We start from the raw sequence: 23,019 nt of genomic DNA, 5'->3' as shown, positions 1-23,019 counted from the left end.
CATATATTTGGAGCCAATTCTTTTTATGCTATCATCAAGATAAAACCAGTATTCCTCACCTGGTAGAGATTTCTCTTTGCAAAGGTGGATATTCCACAGTTCACTTCCACAGACCTCATGCAAATGTCAGATTCAGCGGGGAGAGGGAGCACCCGTTTCTTTGGCAGCACAGAATATAATGCATCATGTTTATTTGCAAGCCTGGAGATATTCTTGCATACGTATTTTATCTAGCAGATGACACTGGATCCAATTAATTGGTTCGTGAGGTGGCTTTGAAATATATTTATTGGAATTCATTATTTTGGGTTATAGTTGTTTCTGTGATCCATGCAATCTACCAGGATACTCTTCATGCTTTTGCATTTAAAAGAATGACACCAAGGGCTTGTGAAAGGCACATTCTGGGGTCCATCCCCCACAATTTGTGTTCTGTTGCTTTAGGGGAGGGTGTGAGGATTCGTGCATCTACCTGCTTTCCACAAAGTAGGGTCCCTGCTGGTGTAAGGGCACACCGTTTAAGTGCTACTGCACAGAAGCATCAGATGTCATTAAGATTGTGTGTTATGTACATTTCTTATTGTTGCTCAACTGCCAGTTACTCTTTTCATAAAATATGTATCTGTCCTATATAGGGCTAAGAATGAATTTATCCCGGTCTATAACTACAGAGAGAAGCCTACTTAATGAGCATTCTTGATGGGGCATACCACCCATAAATATGGCACCTTAGCATTTGAAAAAACAGAAGAAGCAGGAAAGTTCTCTCTGACCTTCTCCCCATCCTTCTCCCCTAAAGCCAGGTCATAAGACCCTCCTATGAGAGGTGACTCTCTATACCAAGAGGAATAGAACATTCTTATCTCTGAAGACAAAAGGACACAGAGCAGAATCTGAACACACAGGCCTTGCTAAGTTCTCCCCAGTTTTTTCCCATTAGATAATAAACATTTTTACTTCAATCATACTTTCCAATGACTGTCCACTCTTTATCAAACCTAAGCATCTAAGCACAAAAATCCACAGGTTTCCCTGTTTCTTTGGGTCTTCATTGCCTTATGAAGGCTCCTGTGTCATATAAAACTGTTATTAAATGAAGTGCACTCTTTGCTTAATCTGTCTTTTGTCATAGGGGCCTCAGCCATGAAACTAAGATAGGAAGAAAAGATATTTCTTTTCCCTTATATTATTCAACAATATTCTAGTTATACATGTAAGCTTAACCAAAAGCTTCTAGAATATCAAAGTAATAAGTGTGAAATATGTGTGTGTGCACACGTGTGCATGCATATATATACACACACTACATTGTAGGTGTGTATATATATGTATATACATATACACATATATATTTTATAAGATGCGTATACACATATACATTTTTGTATGTGTGTGTGTGACAGAGTCTTGCTCTGTTGTCCAGGCTGGACTGCAGTGGCGCTCACTGCAACCTCCACCTCCTGGGTTCAAGTGATTCTCCTGTCTCAGCCTCTGGAGTAGCTGAGATTACAGCCATGTGCCACCATGCCCGGCTAATTTTTGTATTTTCTTTTAGTAGAGATGGGGTTTCACCATGTTGGCCAGGCTGGTCTCGAACTCCTGACCTCAGGTGATCTTCCCACCTCGGCCTCCCAAATTGCTGGGATTACAGAGGTGAGCCACCACGCCAAGCCGGCACATAATACATCTTGTAAAATATATTTAGCAAAGTCTATTTAAAAATAATTAATAGTTTATTAAATCTTATGTAGATTTTTTTTTTCAAAATGAACAAGCTTCTGTCTTTCCAACAAAGCTTTGGAAATAATAATCATTGCATTTTCCTCTAACAGGTTAATCAGCAGATCAACTAAAACCAAAATGAGTCTTTCTCTGGGCACGGTGGTGCATGTCTATAGTCCCAGCTACTCAGGAGACTGAGGCAGGAGGATCACTTGAGCCCAGGAGTTCAAGGACCAGCTTGGGCAACATAGCAAGATACCATCTCTAAAAAAACCTAAAAATTAAAAAAAAAATAAGTCTTTCTATAACTGTATGACAGGGCTAAGGTGATTATATTTGACAGAGGAATTAAATTTCAATGTACCAAGTTCTATCCATATGATATCTTTTCTGATGGTTGGAAGGGCACCAAGGGGCTTCCATGAAGCTCAGTGACAGCATTTTCACATGGAAGTCACTGCAGCGGAAAGTAGGGTACACATTCTTGGTAAATAATATGTGATTGCACTATTGATGAATAGCATTTCAAAAGCTCTGCTATTTATTGTCTATTGAAAGATAAATGAATCCAGCAAGTAAACTGTCTAAAATATTTGTACACTGTTATAAAATGTAAACACCTCTATCATACTATAAATCTCCCTCCCCTCCGCTGGAAAAGACTTCAAGCTGAGATCATCCTCCTCCTCATCACATGATTGCTTGGAATAGAGTTGTCCCTGAGGCCACCTGTCACCTAAGAGGACTTGTATTCATTTATTCAGTGTCCATGTAATGAAAGAATAAGACAGACATACTGTGAATATAAGAACACAGAGTTCAAAAGACTATTCTGATTGAGCAGAAGGAAGATACTAAACAAATATTAGATGAACAAAGCTTGTGTGTATGGCTTTGGAAGATAAGCCTAGGATCTTAATCTTGTTTATATAACACAACTATTAAACCTTCCTGCGTAAAATACATTTTAATTGAGACTTAGCATGAAGATAGAACACCAAGTCTGGGCATTCTGAAAAGTTTAGACGCAGAGGAATAACTGGCAGGCAGTGATTTAAAGTGGATACAGATTTTTGCCCTGGAGTTGCAGATGCGTGTAGGAATGAAAAGGAAGTAATGGGTGTGATAACCGATTTAAACACTAATCAGTGAGCCCCAAATATTAACCATATACTGGGATTCTACAAAGAGATGCCATGGTAAAAATATGAATTCAAGTGTTTTAACCTGTATAGCTGGATACATTCTTGTGATATTAACACGGGAAATAAGAAAAGAGACGAGTTTGAATGAGAAAAAGATGTTTAGCTCAATATAGCACACACTGAGCTTTAGGCTCGAATAAGACATCTGAGTGGTGGAAGACTTAGTCAAGCATGGGAGAAGTTAGAGCTGAAACCCAGGTAAAATCCTTCAAGTTACAGGCAGAAATCATTACCAGATGTGTGGTGGAGTCACACGGGGGATGTGAGTCCTAATGCCTGTGCAGATGCATGGGGAATGCAGTGTCTTTTTGAAGGACTGGTTTTAGCGCTGCAAGAAGTAAAGTAAATTCTCTTTTACCTGCATTCTTGTTCCCTCTGGTGCTTTTATGAGGACCTGGGCAAGAATAGTATTGAACCACTTATACCATCCATCTGTTAGAAGAACCTATAATACAGAAATATTTGCTTTGGGTTGAACTCCAAACGTAATACTTAATGATTTCTCTTCAAGTTTGTTGACACATTCTAAATCTCCACATACAATTTGCTCCCAGTCGTTTCTGAGATATGCTACAGAAAGTACAATTGATCAAACGTTGGCTGTAGGGATTCAAGAACAGTCCTGTGACTGCATTTTCGTTCCTTCCTGAAACTATTCCAAGGCCATAAAACACCTTTTTTGTGTGAACTGTCTTTCTGTATCCCATTTCAGATGATATCTTCTTTCCTTTAAATACAGTCTTTTATATTTTTCTAATTGTCTGATTGCCAAAACAATATATCTGCATTGCTATAAATTTACAGTATCAAAGATCATACAGAAGAAAAATCTTTTAACAAAAGAAAACCATTGTTGATAATTTAGTTTACATACATACATATGTACATACATATATCCTCTTAGCACTCTGGGGCCCGGAGTAGAGAGCAAACCTGTGAAACAGATAGATAGATAGATAGATAGATAGATAGATAGATAGATAGATAGATAGAAGATATAGAGATATGTTAGAGCTATAGAGATATAGTCTCTAGATAGATAGATAAGAATATCTGTATTCTCTCTCTCTAGACATATGATTAGGAAACAGTCTATAAGAACATGTGTGTGTGTGTGTGTGTGTGTGTATGTATTCTCTCTAGAGGTAGAATATATCTCTCTGTAGAGAGAGAGACTTACGCATGTGTATGTGGGTATAAAACAAAGAAACAATAAAAACACAAAGGCCCAAATATCAACCAGAAGAAACTGACCAGCTGTAATGGGACAATTAGAACATCTGTAAGAATATTTGTACTGGATTTAAAATGATAAAGACATAAAAGTTCATGTATTCATCATGACACCCAGAATAAAACTCACTGGTTATATTACTAGGCCACGATCGCATTTTCCTGAATCTTGATCAATAAAAGAATCATGATTTTTTCCCACTTTTCCTATATATATTGAATTTCAGAGTAACTAAAAAATTGGTGATTACAAGTAAAATTTCAGATAATATATGCAGAAAGAACAATACTATCTGAAAATCATTATTTTGTGAAACTCCAAATTAAGTAAGTATATTAATCTGTCCTCACACTGCTCTAAAGAACTGCTGGACACTAGGTAATTTATTAAGGAAAGAGGTTTACTTGACTTGCAGTTCCACATGGCTGGGGAGGCCTCAGGAAGCTTACAATTGTGGCAGAAAGGGCAGCAAACGTATCTTTCTTCACATGGTGGTGGCAGGAGAGAGAAATGAGTGCCCATTGAAAGGGGAAGTCCCTTATAAAACCATCAGATCTTGTGAAAACTGACTCACTACCATGAGAACACCATGGGGGAAACTGCCCCCATGATTCAATTATCTCCACCTGGTTCCTCCCACAACATGTGGCCATGGAACTACAATTCAAGATGGGATTTGGGTGGGGACACAGCCAAACCATATCAGTAAGAGATCTAGGAAATTATCTCTGATTATTTGAAAAGCTTAGCAGGTTTATATATATATGTGTGTGTATATGTATATATGGTGGGATTCATTACCAACTGAATGTAATTATCAACCACTCTTAAGATAATTAAAAGTAACACTAGCAGGTATCATGTAAGTCCTTATTAAATTCAGTATAAAGTACAGAGCAGTTCCTGGGTGCGATGTTTCCTACAAAGGGCACCATAACCCTAAGGAAGAAAAACAAGATGTGATTAGGAAACATTCTGTTAATTCTAGAACATGGGGTGTTCTTCAGCAGTAATGTTCAAAATGTGGTTGGCAAAGCAGCAACTTGTTAGAAATGCAAAATTTAAGATCCTATACCTGGGAGGAGGCTTCCTGAATCTAAAATTGAGGGTGTGGGTTGCAAACTATTATTTCTTTCCCAAACCCATCTGTGATGTTTATGCTTGATAAAATTTGATGGGACGGTTCATTGATTTCCATAAGGAATTAACGATGTAAGAAAATGAGAAGAAGAATTGTATTATGGAAAAGAGGGTGTCAATGTTTTCACTTGCTTCCTCTTTAAATGTGTAGATCACAAGATTTGCTTTTCATTAAAAGTATTCAGATATATATACGTATTTGAAATACATGTGCCTATACACTAACCCCAAAACAGCTCATTAAGAATCTCTTCCACTGGGACATAGGCATCAGTATTTGTTAAAATATCACTAAGTGTTTAGTGTGGTTGATGAGTGTAGAAAGAATATATTTTCACCAAGCTTATGAGATGGGCGGTTTGGGGCCAGGAGAAGAAGGCAGTGAAAGAACTTGGGTGATAAGCAGCTGTCTACTTGCAAAACAACTTATTATTAATGAATTGGGACTTTAAAATTTTTTTTTATTTTCATAGGTTTTAGGGGAACAAGTGGTATTTGCTTACATGAGTCACTTCTTTAGTGGTGATTTGTGAGATTTTGGTGCACCCATTACCCAAGCAGTATACACTGAACCCAATTTGTAGTATTTTATCCCCCAACCCCCTCCCACCCTTTCCCTCTGAGTCCCCAGAGTCCATTGTGTCATTCTTATGCCTTTGCATCCTCATAGCTCAGCTCCCACTTATGAATGAGAACATAAGATGTTTGGTTTTCCATTCCTGAATTACTTCACTTCGAATAATAGTCTCCAGTCCCATCCAGGTAGCTGTGAATGCCATTAATTCATTTGTTTGTATGGCTGAGTAGCATTCCATCATATATTTATGTACCACAGTTTCTTTATACGCTCGTTGATTGATGGGCATTGGGTTGGTTCCACATTGTGACCCAATGCTTTTAAAATAATGTGTGTGTTTGGCCACGAACATAAGCCAGAACACTAGAAAAATTGTTTACTGAAAGCCATCTTAGTTTCAGGAACACAAAGGAAATGAGGTAATGTGTGAAAAGAACTTTAAAAATTGTAAGGCATTTTGCATAAAGATGTCAGGTGCTTTTTGAAGTTTCTATTTAACTGTGGTCAATTAGAGAGGTTTTTTTTTTTCATTTTATGTTTGCCTTGAAAGCATTTAGAAGTATGAGAATATATAATTTCATTTTGTAAAACACAATATGTTGAACCTAATAGGATCTTTCTTGGAAACTGAACATTGTCCTGGGTTTTGGAGGCATCCCATTGAAATTTAGCCATGATTCCATATTCAGCAAATTGCTGTGGACCCAGATACATCTTCGCTGACCAGAAGTCTTTCCAGAGTGGAAGATTTTAGTAAATTTACAAGTCAATCTTGTAGAATTAGATAAAATGCATTCTGTTTTCCATCATTTGCCGATATCCCCCCACTGCTAATTAAAGGAAACACAATCCACAATTGATTTACTTATGTAAATGTAGATTACAAACCAACAACATGATTTTAAGAGTCTTAAGAAGTTGAGGGCTATTTTGAATGTTTACTCTTGGAGACATGTATATTTAGGTGTCCTGGTCAACAAGATCAATTGTAGGAATGGTTGGTGCGATCACATTGGTCATTAAATACAGACATCACACATAATCAAGCAGATTTAGCTCAGGGTATGGGTAACTCAACATATGAACACCATTCAAAGTATTTCCCCAAAAGGCTGGCATGGTGGCTGACATGGTTTGGTTGTGTCCCCACCCAAATCTCGTCTTGAATTCTTGTGAGAGGGACCCAGCGGGAGGCAAGTGAATCATGGGGGCAGGCCCTTCCTGTGCTGTTCTCATGATAGTGAATAAGTCTCATGAGAACTGATGGTTTTAAAAAGGGGAGTTTCCCTGCATAAGCTCTCTTCTGTTGTCTGCTGCCATGTGAGACATGCCTTTTACCTTCCACCATGATTGTGAGGCCTCCCCAGGCACGTGGAAATGTTAAGTCCATTAAACCTGTTTCTTTTGTAAATTGCCCAGTCTAAGGCATGTCTCTATGAGCAGTGTCAAAATGGACTAATATAGTGGCTTACGCCTGTAATCCTAGCACTTTGGGAGGGCAAGGCAGGCAGATCGCTTGAGCTTTGCAGTTTGAGACCAGCCTGGGCAACATGGTGAAACCCTGTCTCTATAAAAAATACAAAAATTAGCTGGGTGCAGTGGCACAAGTGTGTATTCCCAGCTACTTGGGGACACTGGGTCAGGAGGATTGCTTGAGCACAGGATTGCTTGAGCTAGAGATGCCCAATGCATCTCAAGGGTGCAGTGAGCCGAGATGGCGCCACTTCAGCCTGGGTGACAAAGTGAGATCCTGTCTCAAAAAATAAAAAAATATTTCCCCAATGGGGACATATGGCTTAATAGTTAGGGTTATTGTTTGTAGTGATGAATAGGTTTGGAAATAGGTAGTGGTGATAATTATACAACATTGAGAATGTAATGAATCCCACTGAATTGTACATTTTAAAATGATCAAAATGGCAAACTTATCCCACACACAAATAAATAGATATAGATATACATAGATATCTTCATATGGTTTTTCTTGTTTTAAATTTTTTAATTTTTTATTTTATTTATTTATTTATTTGAGATGGTGCCTCCCTCTGTCGCCCAGGCTGGTGTGCAGTGGCATGATCTCGGCTCACTGCAACCTCCTCCTCCCAGGTTCAAGCGATTCTCCTGCCTCAGCCTCTCAAGTAGCTGGTATTACAGGCCTGTGCCACCATGCTCTGCTAATTTTTGTATTTTTAGTAGAGACGAGGTTTCACCATGTTGGCCAGGATGATCTCGAACTCCTGACCTCAGGTGATCCGCCTGCCTCAGCCTCCCAAAGTGCTGGGATTACAGGTGTGAGCCACTGCGCCCTGCCTTCATATAGGTTTTAATATTAGTTTTGCTTAATTTAAAGACAGTTTGAGGCAGTACAGCATAAAGTACCCCCCACATTTCATTTATTTAGTTTTAATTGACAAGTAATAATTGTACATATTTACGGGGTGCATACTGATGTTCCAATACATGTAATATACAGTGATCAGATCCAAGTAATTAGCATATCCATTATCTAAAACATTTATCATTTCTTTGTGTTGGGAACATTCAATTTCCTCCTTCTAGCTATTTGAAACTACATATTATATTATTTTTAACTACAGTCACCCTGCAGTGCTATGGAACACGAGAACCTATTTCTCCTGTTTCCCCCCCCTCCCCACGAAGAAATAAAAGAGGTGAAATCTGACACACAAAGCAAAAGGAACAAAGACATTCAGGTACTGGAGTTGAGCATAAATTTTACCTCACAATTTCTGGCAGATAAAGCAAAAAGAGAGAGAAAAACAATTGGTTCTGGGATTCGTATTTCCGGCAAGAGAAACCTTCTCCCTTTTCCCTCTGATTCTTGGTGAAGAGCAGTTATGATGTTGGAGATAAAAGGAGAAGATGGCAGTGATGGTTCCTTGTTCTTTCCTTCTGCAGTGGCTGTCAGCTTCACCTATGATATTAACAGTAAGACAGCAAAGCCTGAGACCGCCTCACTAAAGACAGACCCTTCCCATTATGTGTCACGGCAGCCTTCACCCTTGAATCTAGAAAATACTACCTGGGCCGTGCTAAGTTTATTCTTAAAAGCCTAACACCGTGTAGCTACCGCTGCCCAATGCATCTGCCCAAAACAGTACTCCCCAAATCCTGAATATGCATAGAAATAATTTTTCAGTTTTGATGCCTACTGCTGAATTGTACCAACAGAGATTCTGATTTGGAAGTCAGCGGAGGAGTCTATGCAGTTTAAATTTTTACAGACAACTCAAGGTTTTGTGGATATATCCTGAGACAGCTCAGCCCTCCCAGGCTGTTGGTACCATAGGGGCTGGGAGAGATTGCCCTCACTTACCCCGCAAATACCTTGCAGGATGCAGAACAGCTCTTAATAAATATGTGTTATGGAAATAAAGGAATGCCCCTGTGCTTGGAAGTATTCGGCTGCCTCTCTCTCTCTCTGTCTCTGTCTCTCCTCTCTCTCTCTCTCTCTCTCTCTCTCTGGTTCATTTTCAATGCCGCTGAGTCATACAGTGAGAAGCAGCTTAGGGTCATTAAGAGATTGAAACATCGGAGAAAAAAAGTGAATATGTTTTCATTTGAATCTCTATTTTTAACTCTTTCTGACCTTGTCTGTCAAATTTGGCTACCTTGAGACTGTTGCAGTGATAATGAAATAAGCCTATGCTGTTCTTTGGAATCATTTTAGACATATACATGTCTAATATATATATATGTATATATATATGTATATATATGTATATATGTGTATATATATGTATATATATATAAAAAATACTTACCATATGTGATCTTGTTTGACATGCCTTTTTTCTATACAAAAGCACATGAATCACCATGCTTCAGCAATGAAGATGTTGTGTTTTGGACTAAAGGCAGTGTAAACACAACATGCTATTAGCGTTTTTCTTAATCATCACTATCACCCAGCCGTTATCTTCTTGCACAAGATAATAATAGCATCTCACATTTCCATGGAGCTTTATAATGCATGAAGGTCTTTCACATTCATCGTTTTGTTCAATGTCATAGGGAGAGGGAGCTTCAGTAACCTCAAAGCCCAGTGTGCAGAAAGAGAAACTGGGATTGATTCAATCATTTGACCACAGTCCTAGGACTCTTGAATGTGTGTGTAACTCAGGCAGGGTGAAAATCCCAGAAGATACGTCCCCATCCCAAGGGCACCTACCCAGGTTCAATAACTTGGTTACAACCGACACTCTTTGGATGATGCTGCACTCTTCACAAACACGTATCCAAACCTAACATGAACCCAAACCAGAGCGAACATCAAATCCCCACTCCTACCACATATTCACATCTTGTATTAACACCAAAGCCTGAAGCACCCTGACAACATGTGTCCAGAAGATGTTGAATGTCTTCCACCCTGACTGCCACTAACCTGGCTAAAGCCAGGACCAACTTTCACCTGGACGACTGCAGTGGACTTCTTCCAAATGCACGCTCCTGCAGTCCCGTCCACCAGTGGCTCCTGTGAGCTTTACAAAACCATAAATCCTATCACATCCCTGCCATGTTCCAACTCTTATGCCTTGTCATTGCTTTACAATAAATTCCAACATTTTACTCTCTCTTTCAAGTGTGAACTCACTTTGCCTACTACTGGAATAACGTTCTTTCACATTTCCTTGCTAATTATGAGTCAGCTACACCGGGACTCCTTCTGTTCTCCTCACCCTTTAAACATATTTCCCATTTGAAACTTCGCAACTCGTAATTCTTTTCAGGAATGTTTCCCTTTCATCATCTTGTAGCTGCTTCGTTGTCATCATTTCCTTTCATTTCCACCTCTTCAGAGAGGCTTTGTTTAGAAGAAAACATAGGAGCAAATATTTGCCAGCTAGGGTTATGCAAAAGTTTCTCACATAGAACACAAAATGTAAGAACCGCAAGAGAATGTATTGACGGGGCCTTCCAGACACCGTGAAGAACTCAGAGAGCAAGCTTCAGATTGAGAGAAAACATTTACAACTAATATAGCAGAGAATTGACTTGTAACTAGAATATATAAAAATATCTCCCAACTCAATGATAAGTCAGGCAACCTGCAGAGCAGCAGTCCTCAACACTTTTGGCACCAGGGACTGATTTCACGGAAGATAATTTTTTCCAAGTAGGGGAACGGTTTCAGTATGAAACTTCCACCTCAGATCATCAGGCATTAGATTCTCATAAGGAGCAGGCAACCTAGATCCCTCACATGTGCAGTTCACAGTAGGGTTCACACTCCTATGAGAATCTAATGCCACCGCTGAACTGACGGGAGGTGGAGCTCAGGTGGTAATGTGAGTGGTAGGGAGTGGCTGTAAATACAGATGAAGCTTCCCTCGCTTGCCCACCACTCACCTCCTGGTGGCCCTGTCCCTAACCAAAACTGGTCCATGGCCTGGAGCTTGGGGACCCCTGCTGTAGAGGACAGAATAACAGCCCCCTACATATGTTCACATCCTACCTTATGCAGTAACACGGACTTGACTGACGTGATAAAGATTTTGAGATGGGGAGAGTATCTTCAAGTATCTAAGTGAGCTCAGTGTAATAAAAATATCCTTATAAGACAGAAACTGGAAGCTTGGAACAATAGAAGAGCTGAAGGTGAAACAGACGTCAGACAGAGATTAAGATGCTATGCTACATATATATATATTGCCCAGGAGGATTGCTTTGTTGGAGCCTATAAAGGTTTGTGAGATAAAAGTTCTGAAGTGGAGAATTGTTACTATGATGGTTGCTTAAAATCTAGTTTTTAGAACAGAGATGAGTTTGACTGTAGCTACTCTGGTATGTGATCCATTTAATCATTTTTTTGTTTAATTAATTCTCAGAGAGAAATCTTAGCCCCAGCTATTTAAATCTCTCCGTAAATAAAGACTTCCAAGCACCACTGGGACAGTTACCAAAAATGACAAATCATTGGCAATTCTAACAATAAACTTCAGTATAGTAAGAGATATAATGGAACTCTGTAGCTGCTCTCAAATCAAACATCCCTCCTGCTTAGTGGAAACAGAATTGCACTAATTTCTCTGATGCAGTCTCAAAATCGAGCCACCATTTCAGGTTTTGTAAGAAAAGTTGCAGACTTCAGGCTTAGAAAAGACATCCCAGTTATGCATTGTGGCTGAGGATAACAGGAAGATGAGAGTTAGGATGTAGCTATCTTCAAAAAGAAAAGTGGCAAAAAGAAAAGAAAAACCTTAATGTTAGAACATATAAAAATAGTATAAATAATTAAGAACTTAAAGAGGCAGAGAGTTTGGTTAAAGCGGCAAGCCAGCAGGACAATTTTAGTGTGTAGCTTAAGGTACAATACATGCATAATTTGCCTTTCCTCAATTCTAGAAAATATTGTCTGTCTTCTTCAATAACCTTTCTATTCCTGAAACTAAGCATTCCACTGGGATTTTAGCTATTTTATGTGCTGTCATATTTACTTTGCTAGCGTGCATGTGATTACACCTAAGCTCTAATTCGTCTAATATATGTGCATTACTTTAATATTTCATTCATCTAATATGAATTCTAGTTCATCTAATATAGTGTTGTATAAGTTGTCTTTTTACTTATGTGCATTTTACAGTGCCCTGAATAGCACTGAAGTACAAAAATGTATCTTAATATGTGTTTTATCTCCATACTTTGATGGTGAAAAATATTACTTTCCATTCAAATGAGTTTTAAAATAGTCTCATTAAAAACAAATGAAAACGTAAATGAAAAAAAAAAACCTTTTCTGTAATTTTTCAAGATATCTGTGGAAATGCACTGAACTACCGCATCATTTTCCCCCAGATTTTGCTTGGGTCATCATGGCTACTTCATACATTGTTGAATGAGCATTTGCCGTAAATCTCATAGCATAAGTAAAAGCTATGATGTGTTTTTTGCCTTGTCTTTCTCTTTTCACTTTAAACACATAATAAACACTTAGTAAGCAGATTGAATAAATAAATACATACCCCCTTTATGCAAAATTATTCACAAATAAATGGTATCTAATTCATTCTTTAAAATACCATCAGAGAACACACAATCTCGCTTTACCATCTGTATAATTTTAGAGTCAGAGTCTAATTTGACCAGCAGTCAATTTTTTCCCTTTGGACTCCTTTCATATATTTGAAGGACATTTCTTTGTTCCTAGTATGTGTAGAGGAAGCAAAACTAAACTGCATGGCTTCTGATATTCATGAAAGCAGGCTAGTAGGTAACCATTTTTGAACACATTCCACACCAAGCGCAATGCTGTTTCTTGTGCATTGTCCAGTTGAGTTCCTCAGCTTGCTATGGGAGGGCTACTATTCTCCTCCCCATTTCACATATAAAGAAAGTGGGACTTTGAAATCTTAAGTCATGTGCTTAAGGCTTTACAATAGATTCCACCACAAGGATGTCCAACTGAATCCACTGCAAGCAATAACTCCAAAAGCAGTCACCAAGCAAATGCCCTTGGTGTAAAGTGATACGTTCTGTAACAGAAATTCATTGAAAGCCATTTACTGTGCCGAGAGAATAAAGATAATCACACAGGACACTTTTGGAAAGGGGCCCACATTGGTAGAAAGAGATGGCCAGGTTCTACCTGAGTATGCAGGTGACCCCTGCGGAAGATGCAGAGACTGACCTTCAGGTCACACTGACCTTTCAAATGGTGCTGGGTCCATGAGCTAGCCGTGCAGCTTTGTGTGCGGCCATAGCCCACAGGAAGGTGTGCTCAGGCAAGGTGTTCAGGGCAATTTATGGTCGCCCAGCAGCCCTGCAGAGGGCGCCCTAGATCTTGGGGATTTCATATAAAAAGGCAAGCATATCAAAATGCAAGGCATATTCTGGAAATAGCTAGCAAGTGTTGTGGTGGATTTGCAGGCTCCAGAACATAAGTAGGGCATCCCTTGAGAAGGTCACATGGGCCCACACAGAATGACCCTTGGATTCCCAGTAATGAATTTGTTTCTCCAACACATTCACTTTATTGTGTGGGTGTGATTGTTGTTGCTAAAAAGGGAGATTTAAATTATGAACAAAATATAAACAGATATTAGCAATAAAACGTGAATATTCCCTATAGCCACATGCTTCGAGATAATCACCCTCCACTGTTTGAATTCCTTCCAGATTTTATTTTTTAATAAAATAAATGTGCTGGACGCAGTGGTTCATGCCTTAATCCCAGAACTTTGGGAGGCCGAGGCGGGTGGATCACTTGAAGTCAGGAGTTCAAGACTAGCCTGGACAACATTGCAAAACCCCATCTCTACAAAATATACAAAAATTAGCAGCAAATGGTGGCACATTCCTGTAATCCCAGCTATTTGGTGGGCTGAGGCAGGAGAGTCGCTTGAATCCAGGAGGCAGAGGTTGTAGTGAGCTGAGACTGCACCACTGCACTCCAGTCTGGGAAGCAGAGCGAAACTCTGTCTCAAAAAAAATACATAAAAATATAAAATAAAATAAATGATACGTAGTATTCAGTAGCCCACTATTTTTTCTTGAGATACCTTAGATGTGTTTCTGTGTCCATGCGTGTAAATACTCCTTAGCACTTTATGCAGACAAACAGCATCTCATAATATGGATCCAACCAAGACAATCCATTCAAATCTCTGACTTGTGAACATTCAGCTTGCTGCTATTGTTTGTTTTTAAAATTACAATCCGTGTGAATTGTGGAGCCTTGGGTGGCTATTTTTATGCATCAGAATAAAGATTTTCATAGAAAGCATTCAAAGAATTAGGACTCCTGGGTCAGAAGTTTCCAATTTTCATTTTCCTGGGTTTTACCCATTCTCTTACACTGGAGACCATCATGATGATGTTGATGGTGTGGAAATTCAGAGGAAGCTAAAAGGACGTAGCACCCAAATGAGCAGGTCCTGGGGAACTGTAGTTCTCATCTCAGACACTAGGATGCAGACCCAGGGAGGGACAAGATGTACAAGCTCTTTGAAAACTAAAACCAAAGGATGTGACAGCCAATTGAATGAGAGTCAGCAGCAAATCTGGAGAAATATCTAAGGAGAAAGTGTTCAGTTGAAAATACTCAAAGTTGGCTGGGCACGGTGGTTCACACCTGTAATCCCAGCACTTTTTGGAGGCTGAGGCAGGGAGATCACTTGAGCTCAGGAGTTCGAGACCAGCCTGGCCAACATGATGAAACCCCATCTCTACTAAACATACAAAAATCAGCTGGGTGTGGTGGCGTGTGCCTGTAATCCCAGCTACTCTTGAGGCTGAGGCAGGAGAATTGCTTGAATCCAGGAAGTGGAGGTTGCAGTGAGCCAAGATCACACTGCTGCACTCCAGCTTAGGCGACAGAGCAAGAGTCTGTCTCAAAAACAAAAAAAGACTCAAAGTTGACTCAAAGAGATTTGTTTCCAGGCTGGCTATTCCCAAATTTTCATTTGCATGAAACTCATGTATCAATTATCTTCAGATTTTGATGTTTTATTATTTAATAAACAAGCTGTATTTATTATTTTATATTTTGTTCCTAAAATATGATCAATTTCAGTTTTTTTTATTTCATGTAATTTAAACTAAAGCACTTAAAAAATACCTATGCAGCTTAATTCTAGATAAATGTGTGGAGATATTATCTTTTATGAAAATACTGCAAGGAATCTCAATAGTAGTTCATAGGCCCCAGAGTTTGGAAACCTGTGGTATAAAAATCATTTGTCTCTTATAATTGTTTTAGATTTTCTCTACTGATATTGGAAATAGACTTTGGTTCTGTGCAATACTGCTGTGATAACATGATACAAATGGAGAATGGTCTTCTAGTACTCATTCCATTTTTAAGTAAAAACTAAAAATAAAAGGCACTGAATTTCAAGCAGCCCTGCCTATCAGGCAACAGAATTTGAATGCAGTGCATCAGCTTCCCTCCCTTCCAGCCCATCCTGTGCAATGTGTGCTTCTGTGTTAAATCCTACATGTTTTCAGTCAGAAAGTTAAAGGTTCACCTTGTAATAAATGCATTTCATGAATGATTTCCTATAACCGTCAAAGATTAGTTTTGCATCTATTTGACTGATTTTTGTTTTTTATGCTTCTGCTTTCATTCTAACCAAACAGATTTCTTTTTGACCTCATTTGTATGATCTAACACAAATTCTGTTTGTTCTCACTGAAGAATTTTTATTTAAACATTTTCTGTTTGGTGTCACTTCTTTAGTTTAAAGGTGCACAAATGTATGTCAGTGTACATATACATTTATAGTCACACATGCATATATATGGTTATATATGCATATATATATATATACATACACACATATCAGGTGAATTACACACACTGAAATGGTGAAAGATATTTAACTTCCGTATTCACTTAATTATCTCCTGGTTACTTGTCTCCAAAAAATGCCTACTGTGTTTATGCAAGGAATGATCTCCTAAAAGAAAATGGATTGCGGCTTTAACGTCATGTAACAATGTCTTTTGTTAATTGAAAGAAAAACAATATCTGACCCCATTGGGTTCCTTACCATTTACTTGCAGTGCATGGAGAAACAAAAGACCTGCAGTCATTCTCCTAAGCCCTGTGATGTAATTCAAAATGAGAGGAAACATCTACATTATTATCTATAATAAAAATTGGAAACTTTTCTGTTGTGACAACAATATTAAGCCTGAATAGAAATATTCATGTTTATATGATATTCACTTCAGTCAACATGCAGCAGGAAAAACTGTGATTCCTATTTTTAGTCATCTTTTCCATGAAACCTGTTTCTAAATAACCATACTAACTGAATGTACTAGTCTGTTCTCATGCTGCTAATAAAGACATACCTGAGACTGGGTAATGTATAAAGAAAAGAAGTTTAATGGATCGTGAGGCTGGGGAGGCCTCACGATCATGGCAGAAGACAAAGGAGAAGCAAAGTCACATCTTACATGGTGGCAGGCAAGAGAATGTGTCCAGGGTAACTGCCATTTATAAAACCATCAGATTTCATGACACTTATTCACTATCATGAGAACAGCATGACAAAAACCCACCCCCATGATTCAGTTACCTCCTACTGGGTCCCTCCCATGACACATGGGGATTATGGGAGCTACAGTTCAAGATGAGATTTGGGTGAGGAGACAGCCAAACTAGATCACTGAACGTATCTATTGATATCTCTTGTGTGTGTATATTTGTTATTGTTGTTCCTTCCAGGACCCTGGATGAAACTTGGCATCAATGTAGCCATTAACATGGATTCATTCACATGGTCTCTTTTGCATCTTTCTTTCATTGTTCAATTATTGGAGGAGAGGTTGCTGATTACAAGCTTCATATTAGGGAGAGTAAAGCTCAGAAACCAAAATTTCATCAGCTAAAATGCTTAGAGAGTTTGTAGCCTAAAGGACCTGTCAGTTAAAGGAGCCATTTGTTGTAAATCTCTGGTTTTAGACAATCAAGTAGCTTGTTCTCTTCATTCACCTTGAACATATATTTAAAGTTAAGTGATCTATCCGAGAGATGACTTCTCAGGAGCAGCACTCATCTTTGGTATCATGTGTGGCTCTTTCCAAGTTGATGAGCTACCATCATTTTGCTTTCTACAATCAGGAGGCAAAACCCAGTGGTTTAGGTTTGCAGGATTCCTAAAAATATTAATTTTAATTTGCTACAATAAATACCAGGATTCCTGGTGTCAAAAAGCTTGCAAAAAATCACACCATTAGAATTTTTTAAGATCACTCTTTATGTACACTTAAGAAGATAGCTTTGCCAGGAAAATGCCTTCCTTCCTTCTTTCCTTCCCTCCTTCCTTCCTTCCTTCCTTCCTTCCTTCCCTCCCTCCCTCCCTCCCTCCCACCTTCCTTCCTTCCTTCCTCCTGCTCTCCCTCCCTCCCTCCTTCCCTCCCTCCTTCCCTCCCTCCTACCTTCCTTCCTTCCTTCCTTCCTCCCTCCCTCCCTCCTGCTCTCCCTCCGTCCCTCCTTCCCTCCCTCCCTCTCCCTGCTCCATCACATCACAGAGCTGTAGTGTGCTGCCTGTTCCTCACCTCCAGTCTTATTCACAGGAAAACCTGGCCAGGTGCTGATGAATAAAGAAGAAGACAGATTGATAGTGAGATCTAATTTTCACAGATCAGGCGACTTGGGAAAACAGGTCTTCTTATTTTCAAGTGCTAACTTTCTGGGCTCATAGAATTCTGTATCAGTAAGCCCACATGCTTTTTAAGTCTGATTTATAGAAAACATGATTTGGCCCTCAAAACAATGTAACCTCCCAACAGATTCATCTTTACCACTACACAGATAGAGCTGATTAGTCAAGACAGAAGAATTGCAACAGATAAAGGGTTTAATTCCTGCAGAGCTGGCTAAATGGGAGACTGGAGTTTTATTGTTACTCAAATCAGCCTTCCCAAAAATTTGGAGGCTTGGGTTTTTCCAGAATAGTTTGGCAGACAGGGGCTAGGGAATGAGTGCTGCTGATTGGTTGAGGATGCAATGATAGGGGTGTGGAAAACAGCCCTGGTGCACCCAGTCGGCCTCTATGTGGGGACACAGAGGAGTCACTGGTCCTAGTAGGACCAATCAGTTGTCAGAAATGCAAAAGCCTGAAAAGACATCTTAAAAGGCCAATCTGTACTATGCTTATTACCTGGGTAATGAGATAACCTGTACATCAAACCCCTGTGACATGCAGTTCACCTATATAATAAACCTACAGGTATACCCCGAACCTAAAATAAAAGTTTTAAAAAGGCAAATTTTAGCTTCTAGTGATTGGGGAAGTTGCAAATCTTGTGACCTCTGGAATAATGGCTGGTAATCATTCAACTAAGCTTACATCTTAGCAGAATTCAGGCCCCTCTCATTCTTTAACCTGGTGGCCTTTCATTACTTTTACAAAGGTGGTTTAGTTTTAAGAGGGGCTATTATCATTTAAACTACAAGTTCAATTTCTCCCAAAGTTAGCTTGGCCCGTGCCCAGGAATGATCAAGAACAGTATGGAGGTTAAAGGCAAGATGGAGTTGGTTAGGTCAGATCTCTTTCACTGTCATAATTGTCTGACTATTATAAGTTTTGCAAAGGTGGTTTCAAGATGAAAGGACTATACTCTTAAAGAGCATAAAATTATTGCATTCATTGTGTACCTGAAACAGGCACTCCCCCTTGTTGATAGTTTAAAAAGAAAAAAATAATAATCCCTGGATGTTGCAATAAATGAAAATGCCATGGCAGAAACTGTGGAAACACCAGCCTCAAAACACCACATTCATTTGTTAAACTTCAGAGATCCATGGATTGTCGTTTCCCTCAGCCAGCCTGTAGGATATTTGGAAGAATTTCAGAACCTCAAAGATCAAACCATCCAATAGGATGCTGTTAGCAGAACTAAGATTTTTGAAGGCAGGGGATATTCATTAGCCTGCTTTTGGAAAGGTTAAAACACTCTGATTTTGCTAGGGAGGAAGAGTTTATGGTGGAAGAAAGGCCAATGATTTACTGCGTGTTGAAAATCTTCATACTCCTCCACAGAAACAAAATAAGTCAACAAGTCATTCTGCAGAATTGAGAAAGAGAGAACAGTGAGTGAAGAAAAGACGTGCTGAAGACAGAATCGTTCTGTTAGAAAATTGCTCGTGCCTTAGGAATTAATCACCTCTTTCTTTAATAGGGGAAGAAAGCATTGCCCTGTGGTATTATAGGGCACCTAAACTGACATGATTTGTCATTGTCATATAAGGATCTTCGATCTTTTCTCCCAAGCAAAGCCTGATGCCTTTTATGAACGATCGTGTCAAAGATATAGTGATGGAGACAGGTGTTGCAGAACATTTTTGGCATGAAGCACTAATTAGTAATTGCTAATTAAATGGGGGGGAGGCTTGGGTAATGTCTGATCGCACCCACTAATCGTAGCTAATCTCCCGTCACATCCCTCTGAACTTTAAAGAAGATCACATTGGTAGGACGTGTCTTAAGTATCCAACCTCGCAGTTGCGACACTGCCTGTCTTTGAAGCTGCAGGAGATAGTGACTCCCGATTCAGGCTTGGAGTTTTTATTGTCATTGTTGAACGAAAATCGTCCTGTGACTTTTTTTGGAGCCAGGCCATTTCCTCCTTTCCAGCTCAGAGCATTTTTCCACAGGTGCTCAGGAAAGCTCATGGAAGAAATGCTGGTTGACTCAATTGGTATGCAGCCTCATCCTCTACTCTTTTTGTTTTAAAAGTAGAAGCCGGCACTCAGTCACTCCTTGGAATGCCGTCAACTTTGGTTAGGGACGTGCTTTGAGGGAATTGGTTTGATGTTATTTTAGGGCTTAAAGCAGCCTGTCTTCATACAAACATGACTGCAGGTGGCCATAATGATATGCTGAGCATCCCTTGAAATGAGTGAATGACATGGCTCTTGGAAAAAAGAAATTGTATAGAAGGGGCAAATATCATAGTTGGGTAGTTGGGGAAGGCTCAAATAAGGACGTGAAAATGGTTAAAAAAAAAACTTTTAAAAATTCTTTGTCTTTTTGGAAGGCATATCCAGTACAGATTTGGACATAAAGTTGAATTAAAGTTTATGCAATGAACTAAACTTGCAGGAGGCCTTAGAAAATATTCCTAGTTTTGAATCTGAGTAGGAGAGTGTATGTCTTCCCAAACTTGACTTCAAAACATCAGAGGAAAGCAGTTTTTCCAGGTCAAGCTATTTTTCAATGCAGAAGGAACAAAAAATAAAATAGATTAACTCATAACTTTGCTATCATTAATACCAAAATTGCCATTTTTCAACTACTAAGGAGAAATTAAGAATCGTATGCCTTGAGTAAAATCTAGATCCTCAACTCACAGAATCCTTCTTTTTAAAATAAGGAAGGCCAGTTCCTGATATTTTGGGAACAGTTGGGGAGATGTGAATATTCATTAGCTTTTGGGTGAGGTTCAATAATTACATTTTTTTGTATGTGACTAATATTTTCGCTATGTAGGAAAATAGAGGTGTATACTATTTACGAGTCGGATCTAGTGGAGTCTGTAACTTACTTTGTTTCTTAAGCATTAAAAGGAGTTAAAACAAAATGTTAATAACTAATTCAGTGAGAAAAACAGGCGCACACTGCCTTTGTATACATGCACATATTCTTAGACACAGACACACATGTGCACTTACGCCCCCTCCCCCCCCCACACACACGTACTGTTTTCCCTGAAAAATTTCTTGTAGGAGTCTGTTGCATTTTTCAAAAAAGAAAATGAAAATGTGCACAGAAATGATACCTTGAACCTAGTAAAATTTACGACGTCTTCTGGGATTGCTTCATGTTATTAATATTTTAGATTCATTTTGCCTTCTCTATTAGCCACATATATACCCAAAGATGCCATGGTATCATAACATCAACCTAAAATAACCATTATTTATATAATTATTTCTGCCACAAAATTTTTTCTCCTGTTCTTCCTCTAATTGGTGGGGGTGAGAGTTGAGGAGAGAGAGAATGAAGAAGACAAGCTATGAGATATCTTTTCAAATAGCAGAGACACGTATGCACTTTTTCTATTTGGCCACCAAAAATATCTTGTGTTCTTTTGTAGGGTTTTTAAGTACCGGTGACCAGGCAGCAAAAGGCAACTATGGGCTCCTGGATCAGATTCAAGCACTGCGGTGGATTGAGGAGAATGTGGGAGCCTTTGGCGGGGACCCCAAGAGAGTGACCATCTTTGGCTCCGGGGCTGGGGCCTCCTGTGTCAGCCTGTTGACCCTGTCCCACTACTCAGAAGGTAATAATGGCGCCCCCAGGGTGGGCGGGCAAATACCCTGAACCAAGAAATGAATGGTCAGAGTTCATATCTCAGATGCATGTCCTGGTTACCAGAAGTCACTCTGGCAACAGAAAATGCCCAAAAGATCAAATGAATCCATCTTCATGTCTTGTAACTCAGCTTTTGTTCCATTTGCTCTGTCACCCAGGCTGGAGTGCAGTGGCACGATCATAGCTCATTGTAGCTTCCAACTCCTGGGCTTAAGGCTTCTCCCATCTCAGTCTCCCGAATACCTGGGACTACTGGCTGCTTTTTAAAATTTTTTATAGAGAAGTGGTCTTGCTATGTTTGCCTGGGCTGGTCTCAAACTCCAGGACTCAAGCGATCCTCCTGCCTTGGCCTCTCAAAGTGCTGGGATGACAGATGTGAGCCACCATGCTTGATCAGTAATATTTTTCTCCTAATTTAAATGTGTGACAATTAGGTGTTGGTTACAATGATTGGAACAAAATAACTACTTTAGAAGTCCTGACACTTTTGTTTTTTTTGCCATTCTGACTGTATTTGACTATTTGAAATTTTATTAACTTCTAGCTACAACTTAGTAAAAGTAGTATGGAAGAGAGACAGTATGTCGATAAGGGATGCGGGTGTATAGATTTTGTAACCATCAGGGCTTTTAGCCACATGTTTTTTAAGAAGTTGCTCCTCTCTCTAATTCATATTAATTCTTTAAATCTTCTGGAAATATTGAAACACGTCTGGTGCATTCATTTAGAAGTAGATTCTGGGTAGAAGTAGATTCTACCCAGAGGAATAGTGTCTCTCTCCCTGATGGTCTCCCTCCCTCTCTTGCTCTTCCCCTCCCACTCTTCTCTTTCCCTCTCTCGTCCTCTCTGTCTCTCTCCCTCTCTATGTCCTGCTCACTCTCTCTCTTTTGCTCTGTCTCTCACCCTCTCTCTCCCCCTCCTTCCACTGTCTCTCCCCACTCCCTCTCTCTCTCCCCCTCACACTGTCCCCCCACTCTCCCTGTCTTTCTCCCTCTCTCTCTCTTCCTCTCTCTCCTTTTCTCTGTCTCCCCACTGTCTTACTCACTATCTCCTTTCCTCTCTCCCTTTCCCCCCTTTCCCTCTGTCCCTCTCTCTCTTTGTTTCTTTCTCTCTCTCTCCCTCCCTTTCTTCTTCTCCTGCAAATATGACTTTCACCAAAGGACCTCCTTCCTGGTCAGGTCAGCATGCAGCACTAGGAAGTGTCCAGAGTTTGCTTTCCCCTCTCCCTTCCTCTCTCTCTCTCCTGCAAATATGACTTTCACGAAGGACCTCCTTGCTGGGCCAGTCAGCACGAGGTCCTCTGCTTGTCCCCGTGGGAGCTCCAAACCCTCCCTGGGGCCCTGCTATTAA

At 39.6% G+C, this 23,019-nt stretch overlaps 1 protein-coding gene across 8 annotated transcripts in view; it reads left to right on the top strand.

Moving 5' to 3' along the window:
- The window catches only part of NLGN4X (neuroligin 4 X-linked), a 341,830-nt gene that overhangs the window by 301,185 nt on the left and 17,626 nt on the right, over positions 1-23,019 (top strand). For all 8 annotated transcript variants that reach the window (XM_055106573.2, XM_057301132.2, XM_055106577.2 and 5 more), the window contains exon 4: positions 21,452-21,637. In XM_055106573.2, the coding sequence (XP_054962548.1) occupies positions 21,452-21,637 (186 nt within the window). The remainder of the gene's footprint in view (positions 1-21,451; positions 21,638-23,019) is intronic.

The sequence above is a fragment of the Pan paniscus genome, chromosome X, assembly GCF_029289425.2.
Source record: "Pan paniscus chromosome X, NHGRI_mPanPan1-v2.0_pri, whole genome shotgun sequence".
Taxonomy (NCBI): Eukaryota; Metazoa; Chordata; class Mammalia; order Primates; family Hominidae; genus Pan; species Pan paniscus.
This window is presented reverse-complemented; position numbering and strand designations above follow the sequence as displayed.